Raw genomic sequence first — 24,996 nt, 5'->3', positions numbered from 1 at the left:
TTAAAATCATTATTGTTGATTAAAACAGTTGCTTCTCCCACAGGAAAATCGAAATGGCAATCTGGTGGAAAAACAAAAAGGGTGACTCAAGGAACACACAAGACTGCAAAACAGGTATCTGCTCATTTCTTACTGTGACATAAAATAGATGACATAACACTGGTTTTTTGTGTTAGATCACTGGTGTATTGGTGGCTGATTAATGCTTTTCTAAAACTGTGCATCCATTGTCTTTTCAAAGCATATGAATTTCAAAGTCAAGTATTGAGAAGTTAAAATTGCCAGAATTTCGGCTATCTTGCTCAGCCTTTCCTTTTGGCACTTCCCAGCCTCTGCACACATGACTTATTGGCATTGAAGTTATTTGAAGGAAAGTGCTGTTCAATAAAATGATATAGGATAGTCCTGCTGTAATACACTGCTTATACAGGGGCTGCCTTTCTTCCCAGTTTCTAGTTAAAGGAAATTTCTTGACCTTATGTGTCAGTGGCTCAAGTCAGTATATCTTAATTTGGAGAAGAGTCCAGGTGAGTAAAATTTCTAAGAGTTAGGACTGGAAAGCAGATTTGACTGAGAATTGTCAAGAAGACACCACTCCTATTTTTATTCAGTTTTTTTTTTTCCCCTCTGTGAATGACAACCTTTATTACATTAATAAAGTAATACCTCAATCTTTCCTCATGTTTAATATTTTTAACCACTGTTTTTCTTTGATTTATGGATTTAGCCATTAGTACAGCTTTAGCCATTTAATGTTTTGAGGCAGCCTGTCAGAATTTGGTAATAAAGCATATGGAAGATGTTATTTTTTGAAAAAAATAAAAATGTTCTGCTTCCATAGAGATGTATTTGCATCTTTCAAACCCAGGCATTGCTTTCCCAGTTCACTTTGGCATCTGTGTTCCCTGCTCACACAGTGCTGCATTACAGACATGGTGTGTGCTGCTTCCCTTGGTGAGGCAGGGGGTGTCCCTGGTGTTCCCTTGGTGAGGCAGGGGGTGTCCCTGGGGTTCCCTTGGTGAGCCAGGGGGTGTCCCTGGTGTTCCCTTGGTGAGGCAGGGGGTGTCCCTGGGGTTCCCTTGGTGAGGCAGGGGTGTCCCTGGTGTTCCCTTGGTGTGGCAGGGGGTGTCCCTGCTGTCCCTGGGGTTCCCTTGGTGAGCCAGGGGGTGTCCCTGGGGTTCCCTTGGTGAGGCAGGGGGTGTCCCTGGGGTTCCCTTGGTGAGCCAGGGGGTGTCCCTGGGGTTCCCTTGGTGAGGCAGGGGGTGTCCCTGGTGTTCCCTTGGTGAGGCAGGGGTGTCCCTGCTGTCCCTGGGGTTCCCTTGGTGTGGCAGGGGGTGTCCCTGGTGTTCCCTTGGTGAGGCAGGGGGTGTCCCTGCTGTCCCTGGGGTTCCCTTGGTGTGGCAGGGGGTGTCCCTGGTGTTCCCTTGGTGTGGCAGGGGGTGTCCCTGGTGTCCCTGGGGTTCCCTTGTTGAGGCAGGGGGTGTCCCTGGTGTGCCTGGGGCTCCCTCTCAGGGTGTGCCCCCAGAAGAGGGAGGTGGAGGGCAATGTGTGCTTTGGGTTCTGTCTCACTGGGGGTTATGTGAACCCTGAGTTTTCAGGGTTGCTTGGTTGCTGCTCAGTGTGGGATTGCTGTGCTGAAGCTCCTGTCACTGACACAGTGCATTCCTGGTGGCTCAGTTGAGGTTTGAGCACTGCTGAGTGTCTGTGCAGCTTGGCATCTCAATTTGGCATTCAGCACCTTCATTTCTGTTGCTTTTCAGACACTGGATTCTGCTGTAATTGGTGGCTTTTTCTTTTTTGGCTTAGTTTTGTTGAGCTTTCACATTTAATTTTCCTTTACATATAAATGGGCCACTAATCTCAAGAAAATAAACTTACAAGAGCTGTTTCATATGATCTTACCAACCTCATCTTCCTTTCAGTAGGGTGCTGGCAAATATACATTCAATAAATTTTGGCATCCCAGGAGTTTAAATATACATTGCATACTTTCCACAAATCCTGAAATTACTGAAACTATTAGGAGAAAAAAAAAACCAAATTAAAAAACACCAAGAGATTTAATTTAATATCACTTTCATCATCCATGCTGGGTTACTTGGGATGTAAGAAGTGGTGTTTCTGTGTCTGTTAACTTCAAAGGTACATCAGCTTTGCATCTTCTGCACTTGAAGGTTTTTTGAACTGTTGCTGCAAGTTAAAATACTTTTTCTGATTTAATGCTAACCTGCTTGTGTGATAGTGTCTACAAGAAATCAGGTAGGTTAGAGGGTTTTATCCTTTCAAAGGTGTTCTGCTGGAGCAGTGGTAGCAGTAAATGTTGCTTGGGTTTTACTGAGACCCTGAAAGTCTGCTTACAGGATAATGATGGAACTGCTGTGGCTTACAGAGCCTACACAAGGAAGGTGTTTTTCTAATTCAAATTTGGCTGATATATAAGAGAAAAGATAAATGGATGCCAAATACAGCAGATGGATAACATTTATTGCTAAATATCAAAACATATTCCATGACATTGTCTTTTAAAGATAGGTTTGAACATGTATCTTTCAGAGTGGGAATTATGCATGTTTCCCATTCCAAAACAACTGATCCTTTTTATCAGCAGTATTATCTGAATGACTGTAAACCTAATCACTTTCCTGAGGTCCCATTTTATAAATACTGACAGCAATAGGTAACACTGTTATTTTAATGTAGCTATTTATGATTCTGTAGTTGTGCTTGCTTCATTATAAACAGTAGTTTCAAGGAGCTATAAATTAGCCAGAATATAAGCTTTGCTTTAAATGTTTTTACACAAGGCCTCAGCCTAGGAGCATCTTTTTTCCTAGCAGTTTTTTAAAAGGTGACTTATGTAATGGAAGAAAAAATATGAAACCCTTCTGAAATTGCTTTTCATTGGTTGTTTATGCCATGCATCTTTCTGAGCATGACTCTCGTGCATACATTAACTGGGGTTCATCTGGAGTACAGTTGAAGCACTTGGAGATATATGTAAGGGTAGCCAAGATGCTGGTGTGATTGTAGTAAATCAGGTGCCCATTCTTCTGCAACTTACAGAAAAATTAGCATCTCACCACAAAAGCAGATGAGAGCATAACCACTCTGAGGCACTGTGTCTCCCTCCCTAAGTGCAAAGTGGAATTTGTTTGATGGTGTGTGTGGTACAGGACAAAAAGGCTTGAATCCTGGCCAATTGTTTTGGAAATTACAATGTTTCTAGTTAGTGATTGGATATTCTAATTATAAACACTGTGTACTGTCCAGTGTGGTGCCAGTTTCAGCTGTTCTTATTCAGTCCCCAAAGTAGAGCATTTACAGTGGGACTTTGCATTAACCCCTGCAAGAGTACTCCAGTAGGAACTGATGTGCTGCAGATTCATGCCTCAGTGGAGCAGTGCATCAGAACTACATTAAAAGTGCTGTTAAATACATGAATGTGAAAAGCCCACCCAAACCAGACTACATTAACAGGTAGCTGACAGCTCCATCAGGACATGGCACACAGCTGGGTGTCACCTGCTGTTCACTGAGGGTGCTGCTCCACTGGATATGGAATGCACAAGGTTATGGTAGCAGCCCTTTACAGCTTGTTTTCTTCTGTGGGAGAGAAGTTTAGGTTTAATAAGGGCAGTGTCACAGAACCAAGCAGTGATTTGGTATTTTTAGCCAAATAGGTGTGTTTCAGAACTCTTTGGAATGTCCTGCACACCCATCCCATTTAGCATGTTTGTGGGGGTACCAGTCATTGGTTTTTGTGGGTCTGGATTGAAGACACTTGAGACAGTGATTTGTGTTCAGACTCAAGTGTTTATTTCTTATCAGTAAAACAGTCTCACTACTGTGAGTTCAGCTTTTCATTAGAAGGCACAAAATGGCCAACAATCTCTTGGTACAAGGGCTTTTAAGACTAAACTATCCAATTAAGAACTGACACCTGGATTATTTTCCCTTTTAACCCAATAACTGATCCCAAAGAGCCCCCAATGCAGACTTTTCTGTCCAATTACAAAATGCCACCCAAACCCACGAAGAAGAAGGAAGAAGAAGAAACTCAGGACAACACCCTGTGCCCTCCATCTTGCTTCCATCCACAACCCTCTGGTTCGCATTTTAAAAATCCAAAAACCTAAATATCTCACCAAGTGATATATACCTACTCTGCTCTCTATAATCTATTCCACACTTTTGTGGATTCCAGTCTATCTTGAAGTCTAGGAAACTTTCTCCATGAATGAGGGTCAAAGTCAGCGCTCCCCTGGGGATCAGGACACCCCAGAGCAGACAGAGAAATATTTCTGGTGCCCTGGGTTTCCATACATGTTGGCTGTCCCCTGCACCTGTGCAGCAAAGCAGGACTGGGTCATTTAAATCTGTGGTTTAGGGTGCATTTCAGTGGCATTAACACATTTTACCATGAGGGTTTAAAAACAATCACATCATATGTAATGTCTTGGTAATAGAATTTCTCTGTGGTGGAATATTGCTGTTATGTTTTAGTAAAATGCTATTTTCACCTCTGGATATACACATCTGTCAGAAAAAGCAATACAGGATATGTAATTAGAAAATGTATCTTTCCAGTGTGCTGAGAGGCAGAGTATCTCCTAGTGTTGTGGAATGCAAATATGATAACTGTCAAAGAAACAGAATCTAGTTGATCATAAGTGCTGTGTATATTTAAGAAAGTGTGTGTTAAAAACCTCAGGTGAGTGCAATGATGTGGTGATCTGCAGTGAAAATGTCCTTGTTTACAGGTGTTTCAATAGGTTGATGAAAGGTGTGCTGCACCAAGACCCAACTCCTTACCACACTTCTGTTTGTTGTTCTCCTTTCCCCTTGTACCTTCTTGCTTTCAGAACAGTTCCTTGGACTGTAAATTAACAGCAGCAGGAGCTGGAGACAAGAACTTTGACAAAAGCCCAACGAAGGCCAGGCAGCCTCGCAAGGTGGATCTGCGAGCTCGCTACTGGGCCTTCCTGTTCGACAACCTGCGGCGGGCGGTCGATGAAATCTACGTCACCTGTGAGTCCGACCAGAGTGTGGTGGAGTGCAAGGTAATGCCCCAGCTGCCCTTTGCCTAGCTGCCTTCTGTCTGGCTTGTTTATATTTTGCAAAAGAGGTAAATGAGGAATTAGAGCTTCATTTGTGTTTTGTATAGGCTTTTAGATTGGAAAGCCGAGGATATGTGTATTCATATTTAAGAAAATGCTTTCATCTTGAGCAAGGACTAATTTTTAAATTATATAAAACTTGTCATGTTGTACATGATATTATTAGAGCTCAGCTGTTTGGTGGAATCAGATTTTGTTAATTGAGTTCTGATTTTGTTATTTTTGTGACTAAGCACTGATTGATTTCTTTTTCCCAGTAATGTCCTTTACTGTAGGTGGCACTGTTGCAGTTCAGCCTTCTTCACATTCATTTGCTTGCTGTTAAGTGGCTTAATTACACTCTGCTCCCTTTCTGCAGTGATAGTTATCACTCTCCTCATTCTCCCTTTGTTAAGAAAGTGATTGGTGGTCGAGTGTAAGCAATGTCTGGTTGGGATGTCACTGTAAGACACTTGCAGTTTCAAATAACCTGGATTTGTAATAGCTTGTGCATCTGGTTCACATTTTATTGTGATTTTCTAGTAGATCTTTAGAAATACCCTTGTCATTTAATAAAAATCACTCATGCTTTGGCAATGGAATTTATCACAAGCATTAAGAGAAGTCAGAATACATTATAAAAGAAATGTTAAAGAGATGACTTTGTTTTCATATTAAACATGGCTGGAAACTCAACACATTCTGGAAATGATTATCTAATCACTGTAAAAAAATTCATATATCAATTTAAGTAAACTTTTTTTCTTATCCTATGCATCTCATTCTCTGCTGTAATCAGACACAGCCAAATTGCTATTGAGATTAGTGTACAAATACATTTCATTGAAAGCAGCTTTGAGAACTGAACAGTAGCTCAGAGGCTTCCAAATCTCTGGTCTAACACAATTTAACATTTTGTTACTGAACTGTCTTCCTGCTCAGGAAACTTTCTGTAGAATTTTTTGGTTTAAGAAAGTCAGCCAACCTTGCACTGTAATTAAATTAGCATTTGAAACTTTTGTGACTGAAAGAACAGAAGCGTTTTGTGTCATTATCACATCTTTTGGGGGTTAGATATCGTTCAACATTTTAATCTGGCACTTGATCTGCTTTAGGATGGGGACACGACGTAGCCTGAGTGAAAAGTCTTCATTTCAGCAGACTCTTGACAATGATGTATGTATCTGTGTGGATCAGGGTCCTTGTTTGCAAAACAGAGGTGAAAAAAACCAACAATGAGCAAACAGGGCAGTCCAGTGTCAAATGCTGTGAAACTTATGTAATGTTCATGTTACTCTTACCTTTCAAAAAATCTTTTTTCTCAGCACAAGTGTGCCTCACCTAAGCAGCTGGAATATGTGTTTGTGCTGTGGTCTTTTCTCTGGGATTTTCTTTTACAGGTTACTGTTAAATTATGACTATTCTTTTGATAAATTACTATCATTTCTGTTAATTAAGTTACGAAGTGTGAAACTGCTTAGTCTTGCAAAGAATTTTTACTAATGTTTCTCTTCTATAAATTCTATTATTTGTCATTATTTTATGATGGTTTTGACAGACAGTCCAGTTTCTCCCATTTTGACTGTTGGACATAGGTGGGAAATAATATTAAATAAGAAACCAAAATGGTCCCACTGCTAATCTTTCCTTCATTTTTAAGTGGTATTTTGAAAAATCCTTTCAATTAAGATAAATTCACATTATCAAAAACTTCCTTAATTTTGACCCTTTAAATTTCTGTCTTGGTCAAGTGGGCAGGTGCTATTCCATTTAACCATTGTAGTTGTGTAAAAGTTGTCTTCTAAGAAGACCCATTGTGAAAATGAAACATGACAACTTCTGGCATTTTACACCTTCTGTTTAACCTGGTAGAAAAGTATTAGTTGGGATTTTTTGGTATTTTGTGCCTTTTGCTGTCCCCTGTCCTAGGAGCTGTTGCAGTTTTATCGATCGTGGTGTCACTGAAGATGTTTGATGGTCCCCAGTGGGAGAGGGCTCTGGTGGCTCTTTGTGGTTGAAACTGCAGACACAAGGGTTGTGGTGAGGATCCAAACAGTGGCAATGTGTGTAAGAGGATCAGTGCTTGTGTGTATTTTCTCAGCCTTGGGCTCTGCTGGAGTTGGTATTCTGCTATTGATTTGGAACTGAGAACTCTCAAATCATGTATGTAGATATATAGATATGGCTTGGATGCTTTGTGTGGAAAGGTGTAATCAACATGGTTGAATTATTTCTGAAATAAAGGAAGAGTTCTCAAGTTTAAGCATCATCTCACTGTACATAAATCAGCTTGTGCAATAGTGATAAAAGATTAAATATGTCCTAGTAGATATGGCTGTAACCTTCAACATTTGAAATGCAAATTGTGTGGATATTCTCTATATTAGCTGGGGTTTTGTGTGTTTATATGAATATTTTACCTACTATTTTCTAGGTTTGGGTGGCAAGTGTAGGCAGAGCAGAAATGGTAATGCCTTTAAATCTCCTGCTGTGTAATAAAAGGTGTTAAGACCAGAAGATCTGTAGCTGGGTAGAAGGCAGTTTCTGTAGTCAGTTTTGGTTAATGCAGCAGATGTCTTCAGCTGCTGTTCTTCTCTGGTGTTTTCAGGTGTCTCAGCACCTGAGTTTGTATTTATATATATGTGTGTGTGTATGTATATATGAACAGAAACACTACACACTTAGATAAACCCCTTATTGATAGAGTTTGAGCAACTGGATCCAACAACTAATGATACAGCAAGTATAAACTGCCTTTAACTTAATTTGGAGGTTTCTTCCTCCTAGAATGAATTAACAGCTTCAGCTGTGTAAGAATCCATGTCTACACAACTGTTCTTTTCCTTTCAAAAAAGCTGAATTTTATAATTTAAAAATTTAGTTCAATATTCTTTTTACATTGCTGTTTAGCACTACTTAGAGCTTGTACAATCTCTTACCTTTTCACCTAACATTAGTTTCTGGTGTGTTTCTGGAAGCTTTTGGCCTTCTCTTGTTTCTGAAGCTTACAGATACTTTCTTGAATCAGTCTGGTTCCGTGAAAACAGTTTAATTTTGCTTGAGATTCTTATTCCCTCTTACAAAATGGAAAATTCAGCAGTGGAGTTCTGTTGTTCTGCTCCTCACAAACAGCACAAGGTGAAGAGATGGCTAAAGGTTTCATGAAAAGTTTAGACACATTGCATGACATCCCTCAGTGAAAGAACCCATTGAATCCATTTTGGTTAAGGCCTTTGGGTCAGGGGATGTCTGTAGAGGGCTTGAGTTGATTGAGGCCTCCCAGGAGCAGGGAGGAGCCTCTCTGAGGGCTGCTTTTGGGCCTGGGTCTGCAAATTCCACTGCTTTGACTCTCTCTGTGCAGCCTGAGAGCCCTGCTCATGCAGCTGAGCCATTGCTGGCACTGGGACAGCCACTACTGCAGCTGGAGTGTGGCACAGGAGTGCAAGGCAAGGAGTTCATTACACCTTTCCACACAAAGCATCCAAGCCATGCAGCACTCACTCACAAAATACACCTTCTAGTTCTGAATTTGGGGATGTTTAACAGGACTAAAGATCTTCCTAAGGAAATAGCTTATAGCTGTGTTCACTGTGTGAATCTCTGTGAGCTGCTGCCTCTTTATGGGCATTTACCTTTTCATTCATTGTCATTTTCCATGGATGAGTCAACAGAGGAGGACAGGAAAATGGGTTCATGATCAAGCATTCAGTGTTACAGATAAAAAGGGATGAGGTCTTTCAAAATGGAGATCTATTCAGATCTATTCAGAAAAGCTAGCATGTCTTTTAGCCTGAGTATTCCTTTTCCTGCCTCTCCATCCTTTGCACCAGACATATAAGTGTATATATGTGTGTATATATGTGTATATATATGTGTATATATGTGTGTGTGTATTTAAGTTTGATGTGATTGAGTCCTTGCATGTGCCACTGCATTAATTCTTCTGGAGAAAATTTCCTTTGGAAATGGTGGTGATCCTTTGGAGCACATCCTTGTCAGGCAGGGGATTGTGGCTGCCGTGTTGAAGGTGCATCAGTGAGGAGCAGCTGAGGCCAGATGTGCTGCATTTAACACTTGGGTCTAGGAGACCATGTGCTTGCTTAAAATATTGTTTGTCACATGCTGAAGTTGATATAAGGAGAGTCCTTTGTCTAGAGGAGCTGTTTCCTTTCATCCTTTCCCAAAGCTGTAAGAGTCACTTGGACAATCACGTTGGTTGAAACAACCCCAGAGCTGGCTTTAATTATCTGTAATTCAACTGTATGAAAAGGCTACAAGGAATTTTTGGAAGCAATTTTTGTGTCAAATTACTGAAACACCCAGTTAACCTTGAAAACATACATTTAAAAAAGAAGCAAGGAACTTTTAGTTTGTGTGCTAAAAGCATGCTCCAGTATAAAAGAGTTTATTTTGGTAAAAGCTTATTTTGGAGTTTATTTTGGTAAAAACATAAACTAAAATATTCAGTATAGATAATGAAACAGCATAAAGTGCAATAGTGATAGTAGCCATGGTTTGTAAAATAGAACCCATATTTCTAGCTTGGCTAATAAGCTAAAGTACAAATGTGGTGACTGAATTAATCTCCCTGATTCATGTGCTACTGTTTTGGGTTGGACTAACCTTAAAATCCTACAGTCTTTGGTACTTCCCTGTTTGCCTCTTCCTTTTTTGAGAATGGAGAATAAATGCATGAAAGGACATTTCAAAGTGGTTGAGGGCTTTCTGAAGTGCACTTCCATTCTGTAAAATGGGATTTCAATGGGCCTATCTAGGGCCTAGACCTGACTGAGGATTGTTCCCATGTAGCAGCTACTCTTGAAGATCTTTGTTGGTTACAAAGTCCTTTATAGGATCACCTGTAGGGATCTCCAGCTGCTCACAGTGACCCTGAGATACATTAGAAAGTCTCTTTTCCCAGCCCGGTGGTCGAAGAAGGAGTCAGGGCTCTTCATTTCTCAGTCTCGAGGTTGTTTATTGTATCTTATCTATAAAACTCTTTCTCCTGCTGAGGTCAGCTCAGCAGGACAGACAGAGGCACTCTGCCTGCCCCCAGGGTGGTGTTATGTCTTTATATTGAAAACTACGTGTACAATGTTTACAATCACTTTCCAATACCCATCACCTATGTTAGACAGTGAGCTTCTACTCTAAACCAATCCAAAAGTGCCAACATCACAGCAGAAGATGGAGGCCAAGAAGAAGAAGCAGAAAGGCTGGACACACCCAGATCCCTCCATCTTGCCTCCTGAACCTCCATACCAAAAACCCCAAAATCTACTTTTCCACCCCATGATAACTTCACTATTATTCTACCTAAACTATTGTGGCTTGCAGATCTTCATCTAAGGTTGGTGATTTGCTCCATGGGTCATAATCAAACCCACAGGTGTTTTGGGCTCTGTGCCAGGGTCTCTGTGCCCCCTGGCAGGGGTCTTGGCTGCTCAGGACAGCCAGAGGGATATTCTGGGTTTTGACAATCACCCTGTTGAAGAGACTAGAGGTCCTACTTTGAGATAAATACATGGCAAGCAGAGTGATCAATTAAAGCTGGAGAAAAGAAGGGAAAACAAAAAAGAAACATGCAGAACTGGTGATCAGAGAACTGATGAGAACAGAGAGAAGGTAACAGGAGTTACATTGTGTCTGGTTTGAGTCTCATGTCGCTGATTTTCCTTGAGGGGTTGTTTTCAGCAGTATTGCTTTTTACTTAGCTCAAACTGCCTTTAAAAACCGTCCGGGATGGATGTGACCTTGAGAAATCAGGAGCTATGGAACGGTTCTGACTCCAGTGCGGCCGCAGCACAGCGGCCCGTGGAGGTTCCTTTTTGTCAGCAGCTTCTCGGGTGGTGCAGCTTTGCCTGGCTCGGCAGGGCTGAGGGAGTGGCGCAGGTAGCGGGGCTGGCTCGGGGCCCCGGCCGGATCCGGTGTCAGAGGACAAAGGGACGGCGCCGGCCCGCCTGCCCCGCGCCAGCCGCGGCTCCCTTGCACACCAATCGAAGCCGCTGCAGCCCATCGGGGAGCTAATTGGTAATTTTAGCTGGACATCTATATGGAGTTATCTGCATGCCTGCAACGGCGCTTTCTGAGCCACTTTTGTTCTGCTCCATCCTGCTTGACAAAATAGCCCTCATGGCTTTAGGGAGAGAGATGTGCATCAGTGAGTGTGGGGCCGCTCCAGCTGCTTGTCTTGTTTGTATTCCCTTGTTCATAAAACATGGCTCGGGTTACAGCTGCATGGGTCTGCTCTGATCATTTCTGATAATGTGGAGCTAAGCATTCCTTAAAATAGGTTAAACCATTTATTGTGGGTTTTTCCTGTGCTAGCTAACTTCAGAAATATAACTCATATTCACGTTAATTCTTTTTTTTTTTTTTCTTCCTGAGGAATATGTAAGTGGCTGACTTGAAAAATAAATTATTCAGAATTAAATTTTGGTTTCTATGCTCTCATTGTTAGTCACAGTCAGCACAACTTAGCATGGGCTAACCTAAATGGACATGAATTGGATTAGAAAGCTGAAATTTTATTAGTGGAACAAAAAAAAAAAGAACTGGTTGAGACACTTGAGTTGTTCATTTCTTGTAGCAGACTTTACTTAATTATTTTGGTGCTGTAAACCAACTGCTTTGTAAGAAAGATTTCTGTTAGCATTTTTGGGGAATATTTCAAAACAAAGAGGAACTTCTGCATCAGCAGTGGGATTCTGTTTGATTTCCCTCCCTGGTGTCTGACTCTGGTGCCTTTCCCTTACAGCAACCAGATATGTGGTTGCTATGTGTGTGTCATAAGGAGTAGTTAAAAGGATGCTCATGTCAAAACTGAAGCTGAATTTCAACGTTAAACAAAATGAATATTAATCCATATGATTTTATATGGAAAGGCATTTTTCATGTGTTAGAGGCCTTTTTTCTGTTAGATGGACAATTAAAAGTAAATATGTATGGGATTGATATTGCAAAAATGTGCATTAGTTACCTGGACTGTAGGAGAGTGTTTTTATTGGTTTTGGTGTCAAAGGTTTTGCTGTTAAAATTTGTAGTTATACACTTAAGAACCAATACCTTCTTATTTGTAATTGTTCCCAAAATTTCTAAGTAATAATTACTCACTTTGAGCAGAAAATCTGTCTTATTACCAGCAGGACTGACTTTGGCATAGTAAAGAACTTGTGAAACAGCAGCATTTTGTCATTAGTGTTTTTCCTTATACCATAAAATTATGTCTGTACTTTACATTCTGCATGTGAAGCTCATTGAAGTTTCATATTGAAGCTTCATACATGGATTTTGATTCTTTTCAGCACGTTGTCACCACAGAGTACAGGACACATTTTTCTTGTCTGGGATAGAGTAGTTATGAAAGCTGCTCTTTCTGACTGCCATGAGCTCACACTCTGTCCCTGAGAGGGCCATTCATGTGCTGTGTTGGTGATATTCAGCTTTGCTGAGGAGGTGCCTTAGGTCTGGGTTTTGTCATGTTCAGTCAATGATTTTTGAGTTCATATGTGGAATATAAAGAATTGCTCCTTTCCCTGCCAGTGGCAGCAGATGGCTGTGTTTGCCCAGGTAACACAAGTGAGAGTTCCATGATATTATGTTTTGCTCTGCCTTGCACTGAAAAACTGGTGCCATTAACTGAGTAGAGGCAATTTACCTTGAGTTTTTCCTTGTTTCTGGATGTAATCTGACCATACCATAGGCACCACACTCACACATTTGTGCCAACTGGGCATCAGTAGACACAGTCAACATTTCTCAAAGTTCAGGTTGTTTTAATCAGCAACAAGTCTCTTCAGCCACTGCCATTTTGTCTGTGATTTTCTTCCTGGTGTGGTGTGAAGTTAATTGATGTGTTCTTTTGTAACAGTTCATTTTATTTGTTGGAGACCAACACGTGGTTCCAGATTCAAACTGCTTCATCAAGGTTTTGCATATTCTGAGTAAATCCCCAGCATGCCCACATAGTTTCTGACAGTGTAGGTTTTAATCCCACCTAGGTTCTGATGCTGCTGCCTTTGTGTAGTTTTGTCTGCTTTTACTTCACAAACAGATTAACTGTGATATTTTTAGTTTTCCACAGACCTGTTAGGTTTTATGCAGTTTTGCTTTCTTGGTGATGTGTGTTCAGCATATTTCAAAAGATAACTGACTGAAAAAGGGGCATAAATAATGAAACAGGTGTTCTTATGTGTGTTAAGAATTATTTTCCTGCAAATGTTGCCATTTTGTCCTTATACACTGATGCTGACACAGACCTTGAAGAATGTGCACCTTTTTTTTTTAGGATAAATGTTTTAATGATTGTTCACATAAAAATCTTAATTATCTGTGCCTTCTTGTTTTCAGGGGTTTTCCTGGGTTTATTTCTAATGAGAAAGCTAAATAGTAAATGTCCTTCTTTCTTTTCAGGTCCTTTATTGGGGTGGGGGATTGTTTTTAAATAGAAAGATTGATGTGGTGGTTGCTTTTCAGGAAGTCCTGATGATGCTTGATAACTATGTAAGGGACTTCAAAGCATTGATTGATTGGATACAGCTACAGGAGAAGCTAGAAAAAGCTGATGCTCAAAGCAGGTAATTAGATTTATATTTTTTTAATCTACAGTGAGAGTAAAGTTCACAGTAAACTTCATTTTCTAGCAGAGCTTCAGCAAATAGAACCAATTTTCCTTTTGGACAAAATGGGTGTGAGGACATTTTATGTGCATTGTCACTGTCACTTAGAAGTAGAGGATGTTTCAGTCCTTCCCTCATCTTTTCCTTTTGAATGGTTGGTTTGATGCTTTGCTCTATACTGGAATTTGAAATAAACATTGTAATCTTGAGAAGAGGCATTATTTTGGATATGGGTGTGGCTGATAGGGTTTGTAGTAGTGTAGAAACAATTGCTAAGATGAATGATTCAATTCAGCAGGATTTGTTACTATACTGAGCATTTGTTGGTTCTAGCTTTGCTTTAAGATGATAAAGGAAGAGTTATTGTGAGTTGTATTTTTAAACTTTTCTTTCCTGGGTTTGCAGACCAACTTCCCTGGCTTGGGAAGTAAAGAAAATGTCTCCAGGACGCCACGTGATCCCCAGCCCCTCCACAGACAGGATCAGTGTGACATCAAATGCTCGAAGGAGTTTAAATTTTGGGTATGAAACCAACTAAGAAGTTTATTGAAGCTAAAATAAAGATTCATTTGAAGCAAAGCTCATGAATGCACTATTTTTCTGTAGTAACCAATGTATTGTTTTCTTGTTATTAAATCATATAAGCAATTTTTTGCATTCCTAAAAAAGAGCCCATGATCTCTAAAGGAAAATCCTATCAAGGACTTACTTTTTCCTGACTTTGTAATACATTTAATTACTGGTCATGACAAAGACCTGAAGATAAAGTACTGTCAGTGTATTTCATGTGATCTGTTTAGTACTCTCTTCTCCCTACAAAACAAAGGTCAGAATGTCTGTAACTGGATTTTAAAATGGCCAGTGTGTGCAATGTGAACAGCCAGCTGAATGAGCACAAGTGAATATAGGTCAGAAAGAGGGAGTGTAAAGTGAGATTATGATGGTTCTGATGATGAGTGGCAAAACTGATACTAGTTCAAATGTAGAGCATCTTGTATACTACAGTAAAGCATCTTTTACTTGTTGAAATGAAAATGTCTGAAAGCAGTTCAACAAAAATGTGCATAGATTTAGAGCAGCACTGCCTGGCACTGTCTCAGTCTGGAGAGCACAGATGTGTGCAGTTGAAATCTTTCTCAGAGCATGTGCTGAAAAACAACAACCTTCAGGTTTGTTGGGATCTCAGGAACACACTGCCCAGTTTCCTGAGTGCTTGCATTGTCCTCAGCAGAGATGTGACACTGGACTGTTTGGTCAGCACCTCTGAGGATTGAGCTCTCTGAAAATCAGGTATTTCTACAAAAATACTACAAAGTGTGTTTGGGGTAGGCCCTGTGTAGGTGAATCTGTTGATTCCTACCTGACAACACCTGAGAGGTGTCTGCTGAAATGCCTGGTGGTGGGGAGAAAATATGCACAAGCACTCAAATGAAACACTTGAATCTGGTGGAAATCAATGCTCTTTTATTTTTATTTTTATTAGAACACAACAGCTCAGCACAATTAGTCTTTCAGCCAAGCCTTATTTGGCTGTAATAACCTGTTGCTATTGCTGCTGGAGCTGTTTTATTCACAATCTCAGGAACATGATGAGAAACTGTGTATTAGAGCAAGGAACAGCAAGATGAGTCTTCTGTCCTTCACACTTGCAAATTTTTTTCTTCTTAGTGTGTGTCTCAAAGCAAGGCAACCCCATAAGGCTACAATATTTTGTGTGTGAGAGAGAAAATAGGATGGAAAATAAGGGCTGAGACATACTTGGTGCTACAGAATTTTTTGGCAGAATGCTAGGAGTTACTAGGAAAGGAATAGGGGATAGAAGAGCAGGTAGTGGTGTAGCTCTGTAGAAATTCATGATTCATACCTGTAGTCATCTTCACATCTTCCCCAAAGCAGTGTAGAAAAAGTAGGAAAAGTACAGAAACTAGAAACAGGGACAATCAGAGGTATCCAACAGCATTGATGCAAAACCAAAAGAATTTGGAGAAGCAATAACAAGAAGGGTGTGATAAATAAAATCACTTATGTGGAAGATGAGTAGGAACATCTGTTCATTATTTTTCATGAAAAGGAATTGGGAGTACTAAATGGTCAAATGCCAGGCTTGAAATGACAGGAGTATTTTTCAAGACTTAGTATGTAGAATTTATGATGCATTGCTTTGGTTGCCAAAAACATTAATGCCTTCAGAAATTAGCATTACAACAATTAAATTTAATCTTGTTTATGAAAAACAGCAATTAGTTGAGCAAATTACAGCAACTTTTCAGTGTAAATTGCTGCAAGCTGGAGAGTTTGCCAAAGGAGGGGTTGTCTGTTCAGCACTGTTCTGATGGTCTCTGAGACTCTGATAAAGCTTTCTAACAAAGCATTCTGTTACTTGACCAGACACTAAAAAGAGCTGTGACTTTCATTTAGGAACCCTGCAGTGACCATTTCTGCAACACGCCTGGCTCCCTCTGGAGTAAGTTGGGCCGATAAGGTAAAAGCCAACCATGGAACTAAAGCTGCCAATCCTGAGCTGGCAACAGCACAAGCCTGCCTGGCACCTCCTGCACAGAAGGCACTGCGGAAAAATGGCAAGTCCCCTTCAGTGGCCTCCGTTATTTTCACAAACTCTGTGGGATGAAGTGAATTCAGAATGTGATGATCTGTGTTCTAAGCAAAATTAAACCTAGTTTTGCAAAGTACAATGTTTAAATTCAATGTGGAGATAAAAGATTCATGCAGCCTTTTATTGCGATAGTTAAGTTTGAGCCAAAAGTGGGTTTTCATGTGAAGGTAAAATTCTGCTGTATTTTCACAAACTAGAATTTGGTCTGTTAAAACCAGTTTATAACATCCCAAGAAGCAAAAGGTCTTTGGTCACAAACTGCCAATCTAACTGACTGCAAGTTGGGATGGCTTAACAATATAAAGAGTAATGCATGTCCAGGAATCTGGGATGAGCTCAAGGTAGTTTTATATGTCCTGGAAGAACATGCTATTACAACTATGCTGAAGTAACAATTGATGCTTTTTTTGGAAGACAAGAGTTACCACATTTAGTTATGAATTTTTTTTCTAAAGATGCTCTTTGGAGAATGTTTGATTCAGGATCTTTTGTTCTAGAAAAGATTGATTTAGTTGCAGACATAAAAAACTACCATTTGGTTTATAAAATCAGTTTCTTTGTGCTGGATCTCTGAGATTGTCTTCAGAAATGAATTCTTTTTCATTTATTTTCTTCATGTGTGGTCTCAGATGACTTTCAGGCAGGATGTAGAAATGGATATTCTGAAAGAAAATTAAAAGTGCGCTGCTTTTTTCTTTTTTTTTTTAAAGTTTCAGGAAGTGCATGTATCAATTTAAGATAGTTGTATTTTCAACCTAGGAGTAGTAGAAGCTCTGTATGGTGACTTGCAGACTTGTGGCATATAATGGAAGTAAAACACCTTGTCCAGGGGTCTGGCATGTACCGTGAATGAGTTCAGGAGTGGGTTCCTCTGCTCAGAGCAGAACCATCACAGCCATGCTCCAAGGGTGCTGGTTGCAAGGGGGATCCATGGCTGCTGCCTGTGTACAGTTGCAGTGAGCTGCTTAGAGAGCAGGAGCTGTGTGGCTGAGTTTTCAGCACTGTACTTGATGTGTAATTGCACTTTTGAGATAAACCAGTGGTTGAAGTTGCTTGTAACAAAAGCTTTTTCTGGTGATTGTCGCTCGTAATAGAGTGAGAGGGCTCCAAGCTGTTGCTAAAATTCCTTTATTAGGTGTTCCTGTGCATAGGGAGAACGTTGTTAGCTACACAGGGAATAAAAGTGATCTGTATTTCAATATGGATAATGTATTTTAAGGGGCTAAGAGGAAAACAAAATGCTTTTTTCCTTTCAGAGGCTTTTAGAGGGCTGAAGAATCAGTCTTGTGTGCTGTTTTATTGAATGTTGCTTTCTGCTGATGAGCTCCAAAAAGAGAGAAGCCCCTTAGGTCATGTAGTACTGGCTACAAGAGTTCAGTAATCTTCAAATCAAATGGAGGATGCAATCCAGACTTGAAACATTTCATTTTAAGAAATACCAGTCATTCCTCTAGACTTTGTTTATTCTTAGGAATCCCTAATTGCTGACATTGAGCATTGGAGAATTTCAGTGATTTGCTGGTGGTTGAATTGTTATGTTTTTAACAAATCAAGTTCTCTGTAGGAGCATGTTGTCCAGTGTGTGGGAGGTGGAATCACTTTGGTAAGATCCAACTATCCCCACTGATGAAAACAGAAGAAAATCTGTGAAGTTTATGTGAAGGGAGCCACAGGGGCTCTTCACATGCGTTATGGGAGCAGCTCTGAGGCTGGTGTATCTGCTCTGCCCTTGCCCAGCTAATGCACTCCCCAAACAGCTGTTGGGGCATGTGGGCCTTGGGGGAAGGGTTCCCCCACCTCTTGTAATGCTCCCTTCCCACCCAGAGCCCAGCTGGGGCTTGCAGCCACAGGATTTTCCTAGACACTTTTTCTCCAGTGATTTCCAACAGCATTATCATTAGGTCTCACAATGGTTTTCTGATGAGGATGAGTGGTATGATACTGTATCTGTTTCATGGTTGATGCAATTTCCAAATTTAACTAAGTAAGCCCTTAGGGAGAAAGAAAATGCATTATTTTTCCATATAGTTCTTTAATCTTTCCTTTTCTGAATGCATAATTAAATGAGGTTCAATCATCTTATCTCATTTCCCTCATTAAACTTACTGTTACCCTCAATATTTTAATGAATTTTAAAAAATTGTCTTTCATGCTTGAGTGTTTTTTACAATATGAAATCTAATCTCTTCTTACTGTCTGAGCAATTTCTGTTCATGAATTCCCTGGTGCTTGTGGTAAAAAGTGAGATTAATTATACAAGTTTAGAGTGTGTATTAGAAATGGAATAGGTGCTTACAATTAAAATAATGTTATTACAGGATTTAGGACAAAGAACAGTCTAGAACATGTGAACTTCTCAAAAGCACTACTTTTTTTTTTCTGCTGCCATACTTGAATCTGGTTGGTTTTTATTGTTATTACTATCATTATCATCTTTCTTGGATGAATTGCTCATGTCCATAGCTGTGAATAGATGTCCTCTGTAATGTGCCTAAGACTGGAGACCTTGCAGGATGTCCAACCCTCTCAGGCAGCTGTCCTGGTTTGGCTCAGATGGGGCTGAAGTTTATTTCTGTGGGGGTTTGGGCAGAAAGTCAGTGGTGAGTCAATTTTTTAGAGGGGCTGTGCATCTCCTGAGGTAGAACCCCAGGAGCTTGCACACAGGTGCCTGGATTTCTGTGTGTGGTGTTTCCAGTGAGCTCCTTGGCCACTTCTTCCAGATGGAGCAATTTGCCAAGAGCCTGGAGGCTGAGAGGGCCCCGAGATGACAGATGGATGACAGACAGGCTTGTCACATCCATGTAACACAAGAGCAGGCAGGGACAGCCAAGTTCACATGAAACTAGAGAATGATCAGGGCAGGCACATGAATTATTCATTCACAAAGCTCTGGGAGTAATCAAACCCAGCATGTGATATGTAGGCTGTGGAGATGGCTACTGGGCTATAAGAATTCCACACAGAGGGAAAACCATGGAGGAAGATGGGTGCCTCACTGAGTATTAACTTTGACTCTCATTAGATGTGATCTAATGTCAATAAACATATTAGCTTTGCAAACTCTTATTTAAAAACGTGCCTGGAAGTGACTGAATCCTGAACTGCTTGGTGAATTAAAATGAACAGAATCTTCTGGTGCACTGCAATTGTCAGGTGGCATCACACTGTTAAACTGGCTCCAGGTAGGTCAGGAGTCTGAATACATCCATGAATTAAAACTGCTTTGTCTTTAAAGAAGTCACCAAACAATATTCTTTCAAATGCAAGTATTTCTGGGCTATTAAAATGCTTGGTTGAGTCTTGGGTAATAAATATGAATCTGACAGTGAACAAATGCAAATTAAAAATTGAACATGTGTGGCTTTTATGAAAAGATTTGTTCTTACTTTAGTAAGTGTGATTATGGTTTTTCTATGCTCTGAATAATTTTATTCTGATTCATTCTGTCATTTTAGACTGCTAAGAAATATGCCACGAGACAAAGAACAACTAGGCAAGACAGGCAAGAATATTCTTTTTTGGTAGAATAAGCTTTAGTAGATATTAGTAGAAGATACTAGTATGATTATTAAGATACATTTATATGATTAATATATCTTATTATCTAGATGTTAGTAAAATTATGTTTAGGTAGTAGATACAACAAAAGGGTATCTTCTGATCCTTTTAATGTAGAAAAGATGCTTTTATGTAAAAGGTGACTTCAATTGTCAGAACAAATAGCAGTGAAGTGTTTCAACAATCTTGTTTTGCAAATGACAAGCAGAAAGACTTGCAACCCAAAAGTGGCTGCAGTAAAGCAGTGGTGGTTTTTGGGTTGATTTTAGCAGTTCTTCAGACCAATCTCTGCTGTTACTTGCCAGAGAAATTTCTTGGCCAGATTGGGTCCTAAGCCAGATACAGCAGAGTCTTCGTGGTCCCATTGGTTACCAAAATGGGTGGGGTGGGAGACAAAGTGCCTGGGCAGTCCTTGTCCCACAGGGTGCAGAGCCAGGTGCTGCACAGGCTGGGAGCTTTCTGCAGTAAATCTGGTTGTGACTCCTGGGGAATTAAACCCTGTTCCCTGGAGAATGGCTGCAGTTAGGATTGTCCCTGGGAGGGCAATGTGTTCCAATCACCATGTCCTGTAGGTGATATTTTTTCTATATGAAGATGAAGAAATTAAATAAGGCCAAAGTTGCCTCCAGGGGTCAAGTGGGAAGTCTGTAGTAAAGGAAAATTTAATTGGTGTTTTTTTGACTGCTATTCTTGTCAGTGGGACACACTGAAATGTGTGCAAATGCACGTGAGGAGAAGGAACACAGAAAGGCTTTTTGCAGACTCTGGTACCAGCAGGGATCTGAAGAGATCAGCCATCTTCACTCTGACAGTTTGGGAATTTTGTTTACTTAAAAATACACAGTAATTTTTCTAGACTGAAACTGTCTCAACAGTAAAATACCAAATTATTTTTTGGTATCTATCATTGAGGTTTGTGAACAGTTACACAGTTATGTAAAACCAGCTGTTGCAAGAGCTGCTCAGCAAAGATAAATTCCAGTACAGTCCTGTCAAATTCCCTGGTAACTCAGGAGTTACACCAGCTGTTGGGCCAGGCTGCTGTGTTTCATCCTGAGCTGTTACAAGAACCTCACAGTTAAATAGCAGTGTTTGTAAAATGCTGGGTGCCAAGGGCAGCAAAGGATAAACGTGCCATCAGTTCTGGGTTTGGCTCATTTCCAGTTTTCTGGTTACTGCTGCTGTTGGACAGCAGTTCAAGTGCACCTAAAGGCTGTTTAGTCCAGGTCATGTGTTAAACTTTAACGTTTGAGCTCCAGCTCTGATCTTTCTGCCTGAGCTGTATGACTATCTTTGTTAGTAAAAGCTTTAGAAACACCCCGAGAATTAATTGTTTATACAAGTTTTATTCTAGATTATTACCTTAAAACAGTGTTGGGATTTTTTGCATCTCTACTCCTCCAGGTAAAAATCATCTCCTACACCCTTCTCCTCTTTTCATGTGAACAGTCTTGAAAGCAGCTTTTTGCCAGGAGTATGTTGGACAATATATACATAGTTAGTTCTTGAGTTTTTTGCAAGAATTTTTGTTCAGCAAATAGACAGGCCTGAGCTTACCTTTCACACTTGTGAGTTGTACTGTCAGGCTTCAAAAAATCACTTATGGTTCTTTCAAGATGTGTGGGAAATTATATGCTGCTATTAATTGCTGGCCACAAAAATATTACATATGGAGAAGGAGTTCACCTTGAAATCTGGTCACACCTGGGACCTGATGCTTCAGGCAGACAAATGTAACTTTAAATGGTTTTCAAGTACTTACCAACATCAGAAATATTGATCAGAAAGTTGTATGTAACAGCTATATAGAAATCAAATTGGAGAAAACTGCTTTTCTATTTTCTCCTTCAGCTTGCAGTCCTAGTCTAGCAATATTTTGCTATTTCCTGGAATCCAGGAAAAGCAATTTTCTAAAAGCTGACACCAATTAGATATACATTTTTGTTACCAGAGTGAAACAAATAGAAAAAGATGTAAAGAAAGCACTGGCAGAATAGTAAGGATAGTGAGCCACATTTCTGCCTTCCATGCTAAGTTGTGCTATTTTGTCTGTACTTGCACTTCCACAAAAGGCCTCTAACATTACTGTTGCTGCAGAGAAGAGCAGATGCTGTTGCTTTGGTGTGCTTTACCATCTCATGAAATAGCAAGGAAACACACGGCAAGCTTAAGTACACCTTGCCATTTCCCACAGCTTTTTGTGCCTGAGTGCTTCACTCTGCAGCAACAGAACGTGTCCCGTGAATGGAGTTGTCTGTGTCTGTAATACCAATAGCATTCCTTCAAGTAAAAAGCTTTGCTGAAGAATATCTCATTGATTTTTTTGGTATTGATTTTTAGAGAGAACATCTTTCTCCCACAACTTGTGTAATACTGTAACAAAGCAGTTGTTTCTAGTGCTCTATTTAGAAGTGTTCCTGTCTGAGGGTGGGGGTGTTTTTCTCCCGTAGATCGGAAGGACGCCGAGGGCTGGGAGACGGTGCAGCGTGGGAGGCCCGTTCGATCTCGCTCCACTGCTCTGGCAGCAAAAGCTCCTGCAGCTGCAGAATCACTCAAGTCCAGGGGTGACAGTGACAAAGAAAATGTCATTTCACCACCAGCAGAAAACAAGCATGGGAGCTCAGTCACTGGCAGTGCTGCATCTGAAAGCACAGAGCTGGTACAGAAGGATCCTTTGCATCACTCTGAGGGTCCCCTTACTGAGAAGACTCAGGTCAGTCCATCATTTTGAACTGCTTTCTAACCTTAAATCTTGCAACTTTTCTTCAGAGCATTTTCTAAAGGTGGTGTTGGCTAGCGCTTTTGTGAACTTACCAGATCGGGAAAGGCTGTTCAAATAATGGTTATTTCAGTTACATTTATGGGAATGCAGTAGGATGTCAGCTTAAGTGGGCTAATTAAAATTATGGTGCTGTGGACAGCTTTTCCATGTTTTCCAACAAGTCAGCATTCAACACATCTCATACATACATTTCAGGTAGAAAGATCCAACTTTGGCAAGGTAATGAGCACCTGAAATAAGTGAAGTTATTTGCATCACTCACTGTTGTTGCCAGTTATTTCCTTAAAATTTGACTCTGACTTTAAAAATCAGTAGGTTCCATTTTGTTAATTTTGCAAATGCCTCTTGTTAGTTCCCAGCCTCAGAAGCCAATGGGAGCACTGGCACAGCATTGCAAGGGGATTCCTTAGAACCAGCTCCTGAGATGCCTCCAGTTCTCAGCAGCACTGACTGCAGTTCAGAAACTCTGCAGATGAATGAGGCTTCCCCCCAGAGCACTGGCTGTGCAGACTGGCATCAAACAGAAAAAGCTAAATCTGAAACTGAAATGGATCCTGCAGATATTTCAAATGTGAGTGCTGCCAGATTGGTAAGAAACCTCATAAGATTTGTGAGTGAATAATAAATCTAAGCCTTAATTTTCTCAGTCTGTGTTGCACAGTGTTTGCTGTTAGCCTTATGTAAAAACTGTGGAAAAATCTATGAGGTACCTACTGTAGGAAAAATAAATTGTTGCACAGATACTTTTCTTGTAAAATTTAATTCTGGTAAAGTTTCAGAACTTAAACTAGAAAGATAGAAGTGTGTTACTTGGAATAAATAGATCTTTTCTCTCATTACTTATTTTAATAATGTTTGTGCTAATTTTTCATTTCCTTCCACTAGCAGTCATTTTAAGTCACACTCTCATTAAAGTCTTACTTCAGTTTTGCTCATCATTCAAACTGGAAACACATGGGATATCAAAATTCTGTTAGAAACAGAGTCAGACCTCTGCCTTTTAAGTCTTGCTGAGCTGCTCTGCTGGGTCTTCCTTTACAACAAGCAATTTGGAGGAATGCCATTCTTAAAGCAAAAAGCATGAAGTCAGTTTTCTGCTTTTATCTGGTTTCCCAAAAAGAATATCATTTCCTGTCTGGAGAATTCTGCAGGTCTCAGGGTGTGTCTGCTTCACTGGGATTCTCTGAGTGGAGAGTTACAGTAATGTTACATAAAACCCAGGTTATACTTTCAGGTGCTTTGTTTTGTTTTGGGTTTTTAGGGGGTTATGTTCATTTTGGTTTGGTTTTGTTCTGTCAGAAACAAGATTAAAATTCTGATTTGCAGAAGTTTTCCTGTAAATCACTTTCCCTTAAACTTTTGCAAACTGGAGTCCTGCTAGGTAATTTCCAAGCCAAGTACCTGTTTGCTTTTAGAACAGATTTCAAGCATCTCAGCCACTAACATTGTTTGAGATGTTTAGTTCTTAGCAGTTCAGGATGCTGCCAGGTTGGTGGGATCTGTGTCTCTTGGAAGGGTTTTACAGCCCCAGATTAGCCTGCTTTAAACCCCAGTTTGTGTATTGTGGTGCACTGTCTGGTACTGGAGTGGAAGTGGTCTGGTTAATGCTGGACACTAAAGAAGGAAACACAATCAGCATCTCCAGGCTTATATTTTTGCCCCACTCTTTTTTCATTCATGTTGGAAATCAAGTACAGCCTGAGATTCCATTATATTAACTATGGTGAAATTTCCAGATACAGCTCATGCAGATAATGTCCATCTTTAAATAATACTTTGGGGCACGGTTACCTTTGTAGAGGTGACAGCATGGCATGCACTCATGTCTCAGAGTATGCCTTGCAGGAGAACTGTCTTTGTGCTTTGAATGACAGGGTTGGCAGAACAAGTTTTTAAATTATGTGAATAATTAATTTTGTGTTCCATGTCATTACTAAGTGAGTTAATAGTTGCTAACACTTTTTAGTGGGGTTTGTATTTTCAGCTACTTTCACAAAATATATCAATAAAAAAAATGTAAGTAAAGAGAAGTTGAACAAAATACCATAGAATTCATGTTAACTATGTAGAATCCTCCTTTTTGTGCCTGCTACTGATTTTGGTTATTTTTCTGGTGTCATGTTTGCTCCAGTCCATGGCAGAAGTCCTGGCTAAGAAGGAGGAGTTGGCAGATCGGCTGGAGAAGGCCAATGAAGAAGCCATTGCCAGTGCTATTGCAGAGGAGGAGCAGTTAACCAGAGAGATTGAGGCAGAGGAGAACAATGACATTAACATCGAGACTGACAATGACAGTGACTTCTCTGTGAGTGTCCAGTTCATTGTACTGTA

The 24,996-nt window shown here is 40.2% G+C and overlaps 1 protein-coding gene across 4 annotated transcripts in view; it reads left to right on the top strand.

Annotated features, from left to right (window-relative positions):
* SCAPER (S-phase cyclin A associated protein in the ER) overlaps positions 1–24,996 on the top strand; it is a 142,432-nt gene that overhangs the window by 11,894 nt on the left and 105,542 nt on the right. For all 4 annotated transcript variants that reach the window (XM_071441781.1, XM_071441780.1, XM_071441779.1 and 1 more), the window contains exons 4-11: positions 44–114; positions 4,863–5,060; positions 13,572–13,672; positions 14,120–14,236; positions 16,133–16,293; positions 22,337–22,599; positions 23,021–23,239; positions 24,800–24,970. In XM_071441781.1, the coding sequence (XP_071297882.1) occupies positions 44–114; positions 4,863–5,060; positions 13,572–13,672; positions 14,120–14,236; positions 16,133–16,293; positions 22,337–22,599; positions 23,021–23,239; positions 24,800–24,970 (1,301 nt within the window). The remainder of the gene's footprint in view (positions 1–43; positions 115–4,862; positions 5,061–13,571; positions 13,673–14,119; positions 14,237–16,132; positions 16,294–22,336; positions 22,600–23,020; positions 23,240–24,799; positions 24,971–24,996) is intronic.

The sequence above is a fragment of the Agelaius tricolor genome, unplaced genomic scaffold, assembly GCF_023055355.1.
Source record: "Agelaius tricolor isolate 1412-34295 unplaced genomic scaffold, bAgeTri1.0.p SCAF_16, whole genome shotgun sequence".
NCBI lineage: Eukaryota > Metazoa > Chordata > Aves > Passeriformes > Icteridae > Agelaius > Agelaius tricolor.
This window is presented reverse-complemented; position numbering and strand designations above follow the sequence as displayed.